Genomic DNA, 14,493 nt, shown 5'->3' on the forward strand with positions numbered 1-14,493 from the left:
TGAGCATAGTGTTTGGGTGTTCTTCGAAGCACCGGTATCTGACCACACGCCCGCCTCCTCAGCGTCTCGTTTATCTCAACAGGTTCGCAAAAGGTGAAGGCCGAACGTCGCCGTGGATATTTGCCGCAGTCGGCTTTGGGTGAGTGAGCACGGCGTTCTGATCTCTTGAACAGTTTCGAACCATCGCACTCTATTTCTCTTTGATGATGCCCTACAAATGAGAAAATGCGTGCAGTATGGCGCTAACCACTGCTACTTATTGTGGATATCGCACTCTTTCTTTTTGATGATGCCCTACGAATGAGAAAATGCGTGCAGCGGCGCTAACCACTGCTACTTATTGCGGATAATCGCACTCTATTTCTCTTTGATGATGCCCTACAAATGAAAAAATGCGTGCAGCGGCGCTAACCACTGCTACTTATTGCGGATAATCGCACTCTATTTCTCTTTGATGATGCCCTACAAATGAAAAAATGCGTGCAGCGGCGCTAACCACTGCTACTTATTGCGGATAATCGCACTCTATTTCTCTTTGATGATGCCCTACAAATGAAAAAATGCGTGCAGCGGCGCTAACCACTGCTACTTATTGCGGATAATCGCACTCTATTTCTCTTTGATGATGCCCTACAAATGAAAAAATGCGTGCAGCGGCGCTAACCACTGCTACTTATTGCGGATAATCGCACTCTATTTCTCTTTAATGATGCCCTACAAATGAGAAAATGCGTGCAGCGGCGCTAACCACTGCTACTTATTGTGGATAATCGCACTCTATTTCTCTTTGATGATACCCTACAAATGAGAAAATGCGTGCAGCGGCGCTAACCACTGCTACTTATTGCGGATAATTGTTAGATAATTTTTATTGGGCATACTTTGTTCAGGCATAGTAGCACTCTACTTCATTTGGGCGCCTGAAGTGACCAAGGCACCAAGGCTTCACTTTTTTTTTTCTTGAAATAGAGACGAAAACAGTGTAATGCATACCGGAGAAGTTATCAAATGTACATCTTCTCGGCATAATAACCGACATGTATTTTACAAGTGTTCGATCCTTCCTATAGCGAACGAGACATTCTTGTTCCGCTTAACTCCTCCACTTTCACAATTTTTTTCTCCCTTTTTCTCTCTATACACTAAGTTTAACAGTATGTTACGTAAGAGCGAATGTGCGGGAGAGGCAATTGTTGATGGTTTCAATGAGGCCTGCACTCCGCGGTGATTCTAGTACTGCTTCAACGGCTGAGGCTCGAAACTGTGGCGTAAAGAAAACGACAACGCGATTTTTCTTTACCTACAGCTTAAGCACCACTTATATACCTCCTCCCTGTTTTCTTCACACTCTCGTTGCCCTGCAGCTAAGGCGCAACCATGAGTGCTCTCCTGGAGAAGATCGTCTCCAACGCGTCAGACTGGCGATGGATCACCACTGTGGTGGTGTTCGCGCTGTCATACTTTCTGGGCCGCTTCTACCACCGAGTGTCCAAGTACCCGAAAGGACCCTTCCCGTTTCCACTTGTCGGAAACCTCTTGTGTAAGTCAGCCCCGGTTACTCGAAGCGACGCGTGCCTGGATTCCGGGGCGATCGCATTTATCCGCATTGTGGCCGCAGTTCGTGACGAATGACTTCCTTTCGCATGTTAGTATATGCACAAAAAAAAGAAAAAGAAATCTTAAGGCAGCTTCGCACTATTGGTGTCAAGCCTGACGAAACAGCAAAATTGGTCGGCCTTCTTCTTTCTCTGTCTATTTTTCTCTTTCTTTTTTAAACTGACTTCTCTCTTTGCCTCTCTGTTTACTATCTCTTCTCTGCCTCTCCTTCTTTCTGTATCTTACTTTCTCTATTTGTTTCTCTCTCCTTCCGGCTCTTTTTATCTATTTAGTCTCTTTTCCATTTCCTTTCCCTCTCTTTTCCTTTTGTCAATCCGACTTTTCTTAGAGTATTTCTCTCTCTCTCTCTCTCTCTCTCTCTCTCTCTCTTGTACAAGGCCATGTTATGCTCTGCCCGCGTGCCTGGACAGCTCAGTGCTTACTATGCTCGACTTAAGATCGTGGGTATGCGGATTCCAATTCCTCTCTTTATTTCTGTCACTTTCTTTTTCTTTCTTTTTTTTCTTTCTCTCTCAGCTCATTTCCTCGAACATCCGTGTTATCATAACCACGCGCCACATCAGTCAGCGCACGTTTTCTTCGACCAAAGCAGAAGATGAAGAGGACGAAGAACAGGCGCGTCTCTTCGTGATGATGCTAATTTAAAATTACCGATTACGGACTGACACGCGGCTTACACACCTTCGTCTTTAAAAACAAGCAAGTTTCGTCTCTCAGTGAATGGAAGGGGTTACGTTTCAATGTGTTTTTGATTATCAGAAACACACGATATATCAGTACAAAGTATCTTGTAACACGGCTGTACCGTAAGGCTGCCACTCCATGTTATACGATTATGTAGAACACTTTTGGGCCTTCGTATTGAGGCGCGCACATTACAGGAAGAAAACGGGTCGGGAAAACGTGTATCGTATTGTTGGCGTCTATAAATCGTCGTTCTTCCGTTCCGCAGCGCTTCGCAATGTCAAGGACCTGCACTCCAAGGCGACCGAGCTGTCCAAGACGTACGGTGACGTGTTCACCCTGTGGATGGCCCACAAGCCCATGGTGATTCTGAATGGTCAAGCTGCCATTCGTGAGGCGTTCCTCGAGCGTAGACACGAGTTCGCCGGACGATTCCAGACCAAAATGGGTAAGCTTCTGCATTGTGAAAACAAAGTTTTATTCTCACGAAATTTAGCGCATTTCCAATAGGCATTCTTGTGCATTAATATAGACAACTATAATCGAAATGATGGACTGATCTACCGATACACTATGATCAGGGGCGTAGCCTGGAAGTGGCACACCGGATCCGTGACCCCCCTCCCCCAATTTTTTTCCGCCATGACACCCAAGAGCGAAAAATCACCATTTCAAGGGTGTGGGCCTCCCAAAATCAAGATGTCCCCCCTCTCCCCCCAAAAAAATTCTGCCTACGCATTTGAGCGTTACCATTGGTCTTGTTATCACATCCCTAATAAGATTTGCATTTTTGCGAAGAACTCTGATTTATAGGCCGTGTTATTACGGGACTCACCCGGGAGGGGGATTTGTAGTGAGGAAATAAAAGCTGCCAGGCTGACCAGAACTTTTTCACTCCTATATGTGCAGAGAGTGAGGGGATAAGGAGAGAGAGTGAGCGCTTGTGTGTGAGGAAAAGGAAGTTTCACGAGCATACATAATTTTTCACGGTGGTGCAGTGCCATGTACATTCGGGGGTTTAGGTATGGCGTACGCTAGTACAGCACAATAACTAGTATGAAATCTTGTACTGACAAAACATCAAGCCCATGCTACCAAGACCTCAAACATTTTATTCTGTAAAATCTAGATCATTATGGAGACCCAACTAACGCTGCAATGTTCGCCGTTCATGCAAGTGGTAGAAACGGCACAAAAGGTGCTCACTAGTCTTCTTACTATATCTGCACTATGTGCATTCAAGTGAATTAGCCATTTCAACTCAATAATGGGATAATTTAGTAATGGCTACCTTAACCTGCAGCCGACACAGTGGTGTTTTATGGCGTGGGAAAATATTGGTTCACGATTGCAGCTTTATTGATATATGAAGACAAACAATGTAAGTACCCGCTTTCTTATGCGATAAGTTTGATTTTCGGTGCTTCGGCACAATAAGGTGGAGTCTTTCGTTCCTGGGAGCGTAATAACCGAATGTCAGAATTAAACAAATTAAACTCCCATAAACTGACCAGCAGATGCGTGCCCCAATTAAAGTATCCGAGTGCTACTGTACTTCACCCACCTTAATGAGGCTGCTTCTACGAAGCATTTCAGCAGTATACAGATCGCCATTTGAAAGTAATTCCTATGTGTAGCAAATCCCACAAATTATCATTTCAATCAATATGTCTTACGTACACAATATGTCTGAATTTAAATTGCATGAATTTAAGTTGCGTAAATTTTCTTTTACGTGCTGCGTGGCTATTTTCATACAAAGAGTTTCTTTTTTTTCATTTCCATGCAACAGGTGAATTGCAAACTCAGGGAAACCATGACATTCTATTCGAAGACTACAACCCGCGATGGAAGGCCCTGAGAAAGGTGGCTCTTTTGGCTGTCAGGTAAGTGAACACCAAGTGGGAGAATTTTAGGCATTCGTTGAGCTTAGGCTAAAACACTTTATATTACCTATGCGACATTACCTATAAGATATATGATGGAACCTTTACAATATCACATGGGTCTTTTGTATAGCCTCTATGATGACAACACAAATAGCTGTTACGAAAAAATATTTCAAATGTCCTCCACCCAGCATAACTCTGCGTCTATTTGACCCTTTTGCGTCAAAACACGTTTTTCTTGAACTGCGCTGTGTGACCTTAATCAGCATATACAAGTGCTTCGTAAGCTTGCTATCTTATTATCACTCATTTTCAGTGAAGTGTGGCATTGTTAAATTTAGGACAGATAAGCACTGCTAGGCATGGGAATTTACTATCTGCTTACTTCTAGGTACTCGCTTTGAATGCACATTGACATACTTATTTAATGGTGTAACATACCTACATACATACATACATACATACATACATACATACATACATACATACATGCATACATGCATACATGCATACATGCATTCATACATACATACATACATACATACATACATACATACATACATACATACATACATACATACATACATACATACATACATACATACATACATACATACATACATACATACATACATACATACATACATACATACATACATACATACATACATGCATGCATGCATGCATGCATGCATGCATGCATACATGCATACATACATGCATACATACATGCATGCATACATGCATGCATACATACATGCATACATGCATACATACATACATACATACATACATACATACATACATACATACATACATACATACATACATACATACATACATACATACATACATACATACATACATACATACGACCAACTTTCCTGGCCGAACTTGCATAACGAACTACTACACACAGCGAAGAAAGACATACAAAAGACATCAGCACAAGCTATCATTTTTTAAAATACGATTATGAACATAAGATTATACAGTGACCACACGCATGTACAGCGCTGCCTTATCTACCGACGCCACCCAGCCTCGTTTATTATGAATATTCGTCAGGAATGCACATGCACCTCGCTGCATCGTATTAGGCAGTTTATAGTTAGCTCTGATGTGTTTTGTATGTCTTTATTTGCTGTGCCCAGTTTGTTTTGTAAGTTCGTGCAAGGAAAGTTGAATATCTCTAACCACCTAGCCTAGGATCAAGTTTTGATTAAATATATGCGTACATATGCATATATTACATCTGCTCTACCTTACATCTGCTCTAGCTATTACATCTTCTCTAGCTATTACATCTGCTCTACCTCTACATCTGCTCTACCTATATTACATCTGCTCTACCTGTACTTACATTTGCTCTACCGAGTGTGGTCGCTCAGGCTATATAGTCGCGAAGTGAGTAGCAGCGTTCCCCTGGTTCACCGTCCTAAGCACACGCGTTCGCTTGCATCCCGATGACTGTCGCAGGAAGTACGCTGTCAGTGATTCCCTGGAGAAGCTATGCGCAGACGTCGTAGACGCATACGTGGACTCTTTGCCAAAAGGGCCTCAGGTCATCGACTCACGAAAGCCGTTCTTTTACTTGCTCTACAACGTGATAGGAGTATCCGTCTACGGCACAGAGTGAGTATACGGTGCTGTTTTTTTGTGTTCGGTTGTTGTTGGTGGTTGAGTTCATGTTGTTTAGTTATGTTGCTGCTATTTTCGATGAGCTGTACGGGCTTCGATTCAAAACTCAGTAGATAAGCTAATTGACATGTTATACTTCAGCAATGTTATACTCCATGTTATACTCCAGCAACCCTGATCATGCATCATTCAAGACTGCCATCTCTAACTTGTAACCACTCCTCTCTGTAACGCCGCAAATGGCATTGAGAGTATTTAAATAAATAAATAAATAAATAAATAAATAAATAAGCAAGCTTCCTGAAGTCTAATGGCGCATATGCATGGGGCGAAACAGTTCCACCAAGACGGGGCGCCATTCAATCAACGAAAACTAATCGGTGCCTTATAAAGGCGTATAAGTCAATATCGCGAAAATGCCAAAGATACCTGTTCAAATTTCGAACTTCTTGCGCCGAGATTATGGCGCGAAACCTAAAAGTCAAATTTCAACCTTCACTTTTTCTGCAAATAATGAACTATTGATAGTAAAATTTTTGGCATTAGATTCTTCATAGTGCAGTTTATCAATCTAAACCATATTATTGTTGTTCTTAAGCGTCTTATCGAGGGTTATAGCCCAGCGTAACGTGCTCGTGTGACCAAGAGCGCTGTGGTTAAGCTACGCTGGCGAAAAGTGAACTTATGATCTGGCGTTACGACGTCCATAGCCGGCGCGCCCCCAGGATACATGCATACGGTGTGCTCCGCATGGCCATGAAGCGAAGATAGTGGATGTTATATTTCACACGATCCATGCGGCTGGCGCTAGACCACAATGCATTCTACGTGGAAGCGGTGGTCGGCAAAATGGCGGGTGTGGGCTGCGTTCGAAACGTGCGGCCATGATTTACTCCCCATTGATCGGCAACCACATCACTCTGGTGTCTGCTCGGAAAGATTATAGATCACATGTGCGTGCACACCAGCAAGAGCGTGGACTGCTTCGAGATAGAGAGAAAACGAAACGCCCGAAGAGCCTTCGGAATGCGCTCTCGTATGTGCATATACACGATGCGCTTTATTACCGATGCAACATATATCTAGCCATTTTCTGGCTCCCAGAGCGTTTAAAGCAAGCTTGTGAGAAAAAGTGTTTCCCATGTGAAGTAAAATAGAACACAAAGCGAAATAAACACTCGCGTCAACAAAAAAGTATGGGTAGGGAAGCAGATAGAAATAATATTGTCTACCAAGGTTGCCAAACGTACAGCAGTTACCCTACTTGAAGGGTATTTTCAGAATTTTTCGCCCAGCGTGGGATAGTAGAGTGGGGACGTAGCGTAACTACAACATTTCACTTGTCATTTATCGGTGAGATAAGTAGAAGATCAACGTGACATATTTGAGGGTTACATTCCTGAAAAGATCAAAATAGGGATGGTTTCAATTCAAGTGTTACCTGAAAAAAGCAAGGACAAAAGATCACACGTCCTTGACCTCAGTTTTTTGTTCTCGGGGGTGTTCTCTCTCTCTATATATCTGTCATCTCCCTCTGTGCGTTGTGTAAAGGTACTTTTACATTTTTCAACGGTGGTCGGTTTCACCTATTAAGGCCTCAGATGCCCCATCGCACACGAAAAGTGATGGTTAGTGTCAATGCAAGTTTTGCGAAAAATCTCTTGACCTCGCCTCATGAAGCTATAATGGCATGACACGTCACAAAAACATTTTGAAACCATCGTGAAGTTATTGTGACGTCACTGTGGCATCACAATGTGGCGTCAAATGGTGGCGTTACCAGATGTCATCGTCGCAGTATCGTAGGGAAGCAGATCTCTGAAACATAGGACGTCTTGAAAGCTTGCGATGGTGGAATTGTAAAAAATGATTTTGTACCACTGAAGTCGCCCCCGATTCCACTATGCCCACACGTAGGCACGTCGTGGAGCATTCATTACCTATACGCTATCATTGTTACGTGTCGCTATTTTCAGGTGTAGGATAAAACGTAGGGTAATAAATTATGGGCATTCTCCGCGAAGGGAATCCTGATGGGATGCGAAGCAGCAGCGGTGCGCACGGCGTTGACCCGGTTGAAACGGGCGTCAACGTGGGTGCTGGAAGAATGGTTTGAAGCGAAACTCGTTGTAGCGCTTACTCGAGTGAACGTTTCTTTGAAACGCAAGCACACGGGAGGCTGGTTGGGTTTCCTGTAAGTTTCATCGCAGAAATACTCTTCGCTCATTGTGCGCTCAAAAGTTGCGAGCGGTGGAGAGGGTGAAGTGAGATAGATGACACGCGGCGAGTGGCAACAGGGGTGACCTAATTGGCACCACCCCAACACCTGCAGCCAGAGGAGCGCAGTGCGGACGGAGGGACAGCGTTACATGGGCTATTCAAAGAGCTGCTTCGCATCTAAAAATGCTCTGTATGGTAAAGTACACATAGGGTAATTTAGATCTCATCGTAGGGTATTTTCTAAAAGTGAGTTGGCAGCACCGTTGTGTATACGCGCCAGCCGAAGGACGTGGTTAGGCCTAACGTGGTACCACGGACACGTTCGACGAACAGAGCGCGCATGCGCCACTCCGGAGTTGCTCGCCGCGGCATGATGCGCGCGCCGTCTCTGTGGTGAGGCATTCACCGCCGTCGCTGGTTGCGCGTTACCTGTGCGCAGAACTCACCGGACTACATACCTAGGCCTTCACAATGAAGTATATAAATGAATAGGTGTGTACAGTTAGGTGGGCAGACGATATTAGAAGGTTTACGGGTAAAAAGTGGCAGCAGCAAGCACAGGACAGAGAGTACTGGCGGAACATGGGAGACGCCTCTGTCTTGCAGTGGACGTGGTCAGTCTGATTATTATTATTATTATTATTATTATTATTATTATTATTATTATTATTATTATTATTATTATTATTATTATTATTATTATTATTATTATTATTATTATTATTATTATTATTATTATTATTATTATTATTATTAAATTTTAATGAAGCTATAAAGTATAAGACTTTCTGCAATCATTTTATGTGAAATGCTTGCAATAACCTGACCTCACCTATGATCGAATAACGGGTCATTACCCAAAGGCATATTTTGGTAAAGAGAAATATGGTCCAGAAAATTTTTACGGAATCGCTTTCTTGTTTCACGTTATATTCGTCGACACTGTACTGGGATCAGCTGAGATCGGTTCGTTTCTCAGTTTGAAAGAAGGGGACAAGGATATCCGGCGCCTGGAAGCCATCGACAACCTATTCCTGGAGGTCGCACCCAATGGACTGCCGAGCGACATCGCACCCTGGTTGGCATTCCTGTACCGCGGACGGGAGAAAAAGATCGAGAGCCTCTTTGAAGAGTTTAGGGAGATTGTCGGCAAGCTTTTCACCAAAGCTGAAGCCACCTATGTCGCAGGTATGTGCACTCACTCAACCAACTGTTTGTACAACTACTGATACTTGCCCTTGACGTTCTGCGCCAATAAACTCAGTTTAACTAACTATTCACTGTCTCGATCAAGGTATAGCCGCTAATTTATGCTTATCAATTAATAGCGCTTTCCTTGGCAACGTAGCTATAGTGCAACCGGTATTGGAGGTCATGAAGATTTTGAACTTTAAACACAATTTTCTCCATTTTAAAGGCAAGACTGAGAACTTCACGCACGCCATGATTGCCGCTAGGGAAGAAGCTATCCGGGAGGAGAAAGGAGACGCTGAATACCTAACCAAAGGAAATATGGTGCAAGTTGTTCTGAATATCTTTGGAGGTACGTGGTCTATACTTCTGTAAGGTCGCTTTAGTTTATTCTGCATTTTTATGACACGCAGTTCTCGGTTAGCAAGTTGGCACTTGTTCAGAAGCCTTCTGCTGAGAATCCGCTTGCAGTCGTTATAAATGCCGTGGAAATGTGTAATCATGCTAATTTTATTTGCGATAGTGTTTTCCTGTGTATCATGCTGTTAGAAGCCATTTTTCGTCATGCGTCCAATCATGCTAAAAGAAGCAGTATCGGAGCTTCTACTCCGGCGCAGTGATATAGAGGCAGCGTAGCTGAAGCACTGTATACCTCGCTGTTGCTGTTTTGCTAAAATTTCCAAGTCTTTTTCTTGTTTTCTTCATCTATTTTTTTCTTTTTCTCTCTTCTCTCTGCTTTTGGCGTATATCTTTTTGTCCTTAGTTATTTCCATGTCTTTTTTTCTTTCTCTGTCTCTTTATTTCTTTCCCTTTAGTACTCTCAATATATTTCTGGCTTCCTCTTTCTTTATATCTTTTCTGTCACACTCTATTTCTTTCACTCTCTTTCTTACATAATCTCTTTTTATATTTCTCTCCACCCGTCTCTCCATCTTTCTTCTGCCTTTCGTTCTCTCCATCTCTATTTCTCTTTCTGTGTAACAGTTTAGTCTCGCCCAACTATTTCACCTCTACCTTACCCCCTTGCATTGCTACACTATACAAGGTTCATATCAGTATATCACGGCCCATCGTATGCCGCAGGTGATTCACAATCGACATCAATCCAGGACAGAAAAAGTCAGGTTCTATGAGTCACTCTGCATGAATTAAACAATAAGAGATACATACCAGCTGTTTGTTGTGGTCGGTGATTTTATTACAGCACAACCTCTTAGATGCGTACTCTTCTAACTCAACAAGCCAATAGTCTAGCGTTGCTTGTCCCCGCGTGAATATGATGATGAACGCTGCTAACGCTCCGTCTATGCTGAAACGTGAGTGCCGGTGTTACGACAGACGTTGATATATCATTTCCACGCCGGTCTGGTCAACTTGTTTGGTAAGCCACAGGCGCTGAAGTTACACAAGAATGTCGGTACACCTTGTAAGACTTGTCTGAAAGTTGGCAACAAACAGCAAATCACAGACTGCATCGCACGAAATCCATTCCCACAATTGGTGTGATCTGCTGACAGTTTTTTAACGCATTAATTGTTTTTCACAGCTGCGACTGACACTTCGGCGGGGGAACTTCAGTGGCTATTCCTAATGCTAGCCAAGGAACCGAGCATACAAGAAAAAATTCAAAAGGAAATCGAAGACACCATCGGTAATCGCACTTTTGTCATACCTTCGCATGCTTAAGACTACCCCGACGAGTATAGCGATGGCATGTGTCAAACTAGAGTAGGGGCGCAGCAGACATTTTTTTCGGAGGAGAAAGAAGGAGGTGGGGGCACGAGTCTGGTGATCCACGCTTTGGCTACGCCACTTGCGTAGCTAGAATATTTTTTTTTGGGGGGGGGGGGCGATTTAACCATACTTCCATGTATTTATGTATGTTCATGCGTGTGTTTGTATGCGTGCGTGTCTGTATGTGCGCAAGCAACAATGAAATATTTCGGGAGGGGGAGTTATATCCCCCCTCTTGGTTACGCCACTGCTACTGGGCTACAGTCATGCTATTAATACCAACATGACTAGAATGAGCTTTAATATTACCTTGCCCAATAAATAAAAACAATCCTATGGATGTCCGATTCTTTTATAGCCGACAGATATGCCATATGACGTTGTGATATTGCCATTAACGCGATGACTGCCCCATAAATTCTGCTACCAGATTAAGAAACAATAAAAATTTAACTCTGCCTTTTCCTTAGCTATTATCGTCCTTTTTAGTATCTTTTAGAAGCCTGTGGCTAAGTTCCTATACAATTCGATAATTCATTTTAGCCACTCATTCACTCTTTCTTTTTTTCTTACTTTTCCAGGGAGCGCGCCACCTGTTTACAGGGATAGAGCCAGACTTCCTTATACTGTAGCTTGCCTGTTGGAAGCACTTCGCTTCAGGCCCATAGCGCCACTTGGTCTACCTCACAAGGCGTCCGTTGAGACCAAAGTTGGTGAGTTGCGTCTCTCATAATCGCATGGTGGTTTTGGGACGTTAAACAACGCATATCAATCAAAGTTGGTGAGCATGTGTACTGAGCACATGTCACAAAGTCACCGCGCAGTCGTGACAATGATGAAGAAAGTAGTCGGCGTATCTAACATCGCCCCACCGCGGTGGTCTAGTGGCTAAGGTACTCGGCTGCTGACCCGCAGGTCGCGGGGTTGAATCCCGGCTGTGGCGGCTGCATTTCCGATGGAGGCGGAAATGTCGTAGGCCCGTGTGCTCAGATTTTGGTGCACGTTACAGAAGCCCAGGTGGTCGAAATTTCTGGAGCTCTCCACTACGGCGTCTCTCATAATCGTATGGTGGTTTTGGGACGTTAAACCCCACATATCAATCAATCGTATCCAAGATCAAACTCTTTAGCTGGCCGAACTAGTGGCCGGGAAAAGGAATGTCAAGCAACAAGCAATGCATGTTGTACTACATTGATAGCGGCGTGAACAGTTATCAGCCATCGAATAATCTGGTCTATGGCAAGGCGCGTCGGCATTTATACGAGTGGCATTGAACATTCAAGCGTTATCTTTTATCGCCACATTTCTTAGAGAATAATAAACTCGGCTGTTCGTGTTTGCGTGGTCAAGCCTAATAGGTGATAGTGATATAATATGAAATGCTTTCAGACATTGTGTGGCTATTTGGGCAACGCTGTTCACACGCGTGAAACGGGCCGGTAATAAGAAAACATAAAAAAAGTATTGGACCATGTGGGGCAATATGTGAAAGTATCATGCCCGCAGTTATATTGCGGTAAGTCATCCTACTTTTGATTTCTCTTTTTCCGAGGGCTCTATATGGTACTCCTCCTTGATTTATTCGTGTCGGTGCCCGTACGCAAACAACCCCTGGTGTCACCTAGCAAGCCAGTCGTCGTTGAAGATCTAACTTAAATGTCTTAGTAGTTATAGAGCTTCCTACTGAGCACAACGAATTTCATCAGTATAATGCTCCAAAACTTATTAGTGCTTCTTAGCCACGACTGGCTTTCACACCTCAAAATATTGTTTTCATTTCGGTGATGTCTTCGTCATTTCAATGCTTCAAGAATGCATGTTAGGCAATAAACCAGTAAAACCACTGCCAAAATAGATTTGTTTTTTTATGGAATGGCCAGTGATGTTTAATAGGCGGTAATACATAGTAAAAGGTGTTCAATAATTTGTTCAGTAATAAAATGTAGATGTAATATGTGTGTCCACAGGGATAAGAACGCTCGCTTGAAAGAGCGCGAAATTTGCTTCGTGACGTAAGAACTCAAAGAGATGGCGACGATCAGAGAGATATGCCATGTCAATAACATAATATAGCATAATACAACATTTATCATTACATAACGAGATATTTTGATGCCAGTAGCGCTGCCAAGAAAGTGTAGATTCCTTGAAGGTAGGATATCAAGTCTATGATGATAACTGATATGTGGGGTTTAACGTCCCAAAACTGCCATATGATTATGAGAAACGGCGTAGTGGAGGGCTGCGGAAATTTCGACTGCCTGAGGTTCTTTAAAGTGCACCCAAATTTGCGCACACAGGCCTACAACATTTCCGCCTCCATCGGAAACGCAGCTGCCGCAGCCGGGATTCGATCCCGCGACCTGCGGGTCAGCAGCCGAGTACCTTAGCCACTAGACCACCACGGCGGGGCAATATCTATGCTTTTGCATAAACGCTGCTACCGCAGCAGCAGCCTCTGGTATAAAGCGCTGCGCTACAGATCACTCGGGTGTATATCCTGCAGCAATCACTGAAGTTAAACGATTATTTGGGATGGGGCAAATGTCCTCGCTGCAGTACCCGATATACTAATAGTGGTAAGCAGCACGTGCAGAGAATTTCTTGCAGGCTTGATATTAGAAGCCATTGCGTGTAATGATGCCATGCATTTATGCGTAATTCTTGAAGAAGAGTAGGAAGCCGGCATGCAAGTCTTAAGCTGAAAAAAGATCCATGCCGATTGCATGTAGCAGTCGAAAGCACTAATAAGAATAATCGTTCTCGTTCTGCAGGAGACTTGGTCATACCCAAGGACACCGGAATACTGTACAACGTCTACGGCGTGAACCACGACCCCACAATGTGGGAAAATCCGGAAGAATTCAGACCCGAGCGTTTCTTGGATTCAGCTACAGGACAACTGCGCCAGGAGGCCGGCCCTCTGATAACCTTCGGCATGGGTCCCCGCACGTGCCCAGGAGAGAAACTGGCGCACGCGGACATGTTCTACATTCTCGTGCGGCTCATGCAGCGACTAAGCTGCAGCGCACCGAGGAAACCTTCGGATGTGAGTCTCAACGGCTCTGGCTCCAGCCTCTTCCTGATGCCCGAAAAGCAGGACATTGTGCTCACGAGAAAGAACTAGGCTTTGGGTCAGCTGGTGGTCCTCATTGCTCTTTCATAACAGATCAAGTATTCCAAAGTTGAGTTTCTCGTAAAAATTTGCCTATTGAGACCCAGAATGATACGCTGCTTGTTGCGATGGTGATGATCGTGATGTAAGTTGATAGGAAACGTACACCAGCAGCATCTGGATATCTATCATCTCTAGCCTTCACATTTACTCTGCTGCGCTTAGTACGAACACCATATGGAGGCGCAAAAACATGAATGGTTCATGAAATACAACGCGACATAACAAGACAGATACAGGCGATGCTAACCGCTACAAGATCACGGTGATCCTTGTGTGGTTTTTGTTGTGGAATGACTGGTACAAGCACTCTTCTTGCATGACGGGCATTCGGTTTATTGT

General features: G+C 43.8%; 1 protein-coding gene across 1 annotated transcript; it reads left to right on the forward strand.

The window, feature by feature from the left end:
• LOC119188281 (steroid 17-alpha-hydroxylase/17,20 lyase) lies at positions 1-14,165 on the forward strand. The gene is made up of 10 exons (XM_037436241.2): positions 1-139; positions 1,365-1,540; positions 2,570-2,749; positions 4,094-4,187; positions 5,670-5,825; positions 9,031-9,239; positions 9,469-9,594; positions 10,789-10,893; positions 11,558-11,689; positions 13,751-14,165. Exons 2-10 carry the CDS (start codon positions 1,378-1,380, stop codon positions 14,101-14,103), a joined length of 1,518 nt encoding a protein of 505 aa, XP_037292138.2. The 5' UTR covers positions 1-139; positions 1,365-1,377; the 3' UTR covers positions 14,104-14,165.
• Positions 14,166-14,493: the final 328 nt, after the last annotated feature.

The sequence above is a fragment of the Rhipicephalus microplus genome, chromosome 1 (assembly GCF_043290135.1).
Source record: "Rhipicephalus microplus isolate Deutch F79 chromosome 1, USDA_Rmic, whole genome shotgun sequence".
NCBI lineage: Eukaryota > Metazoa > Arthropoda > Arachnida > Ixodida > Ixodidae > Rhipicephalus > Rhipicephalus microplus.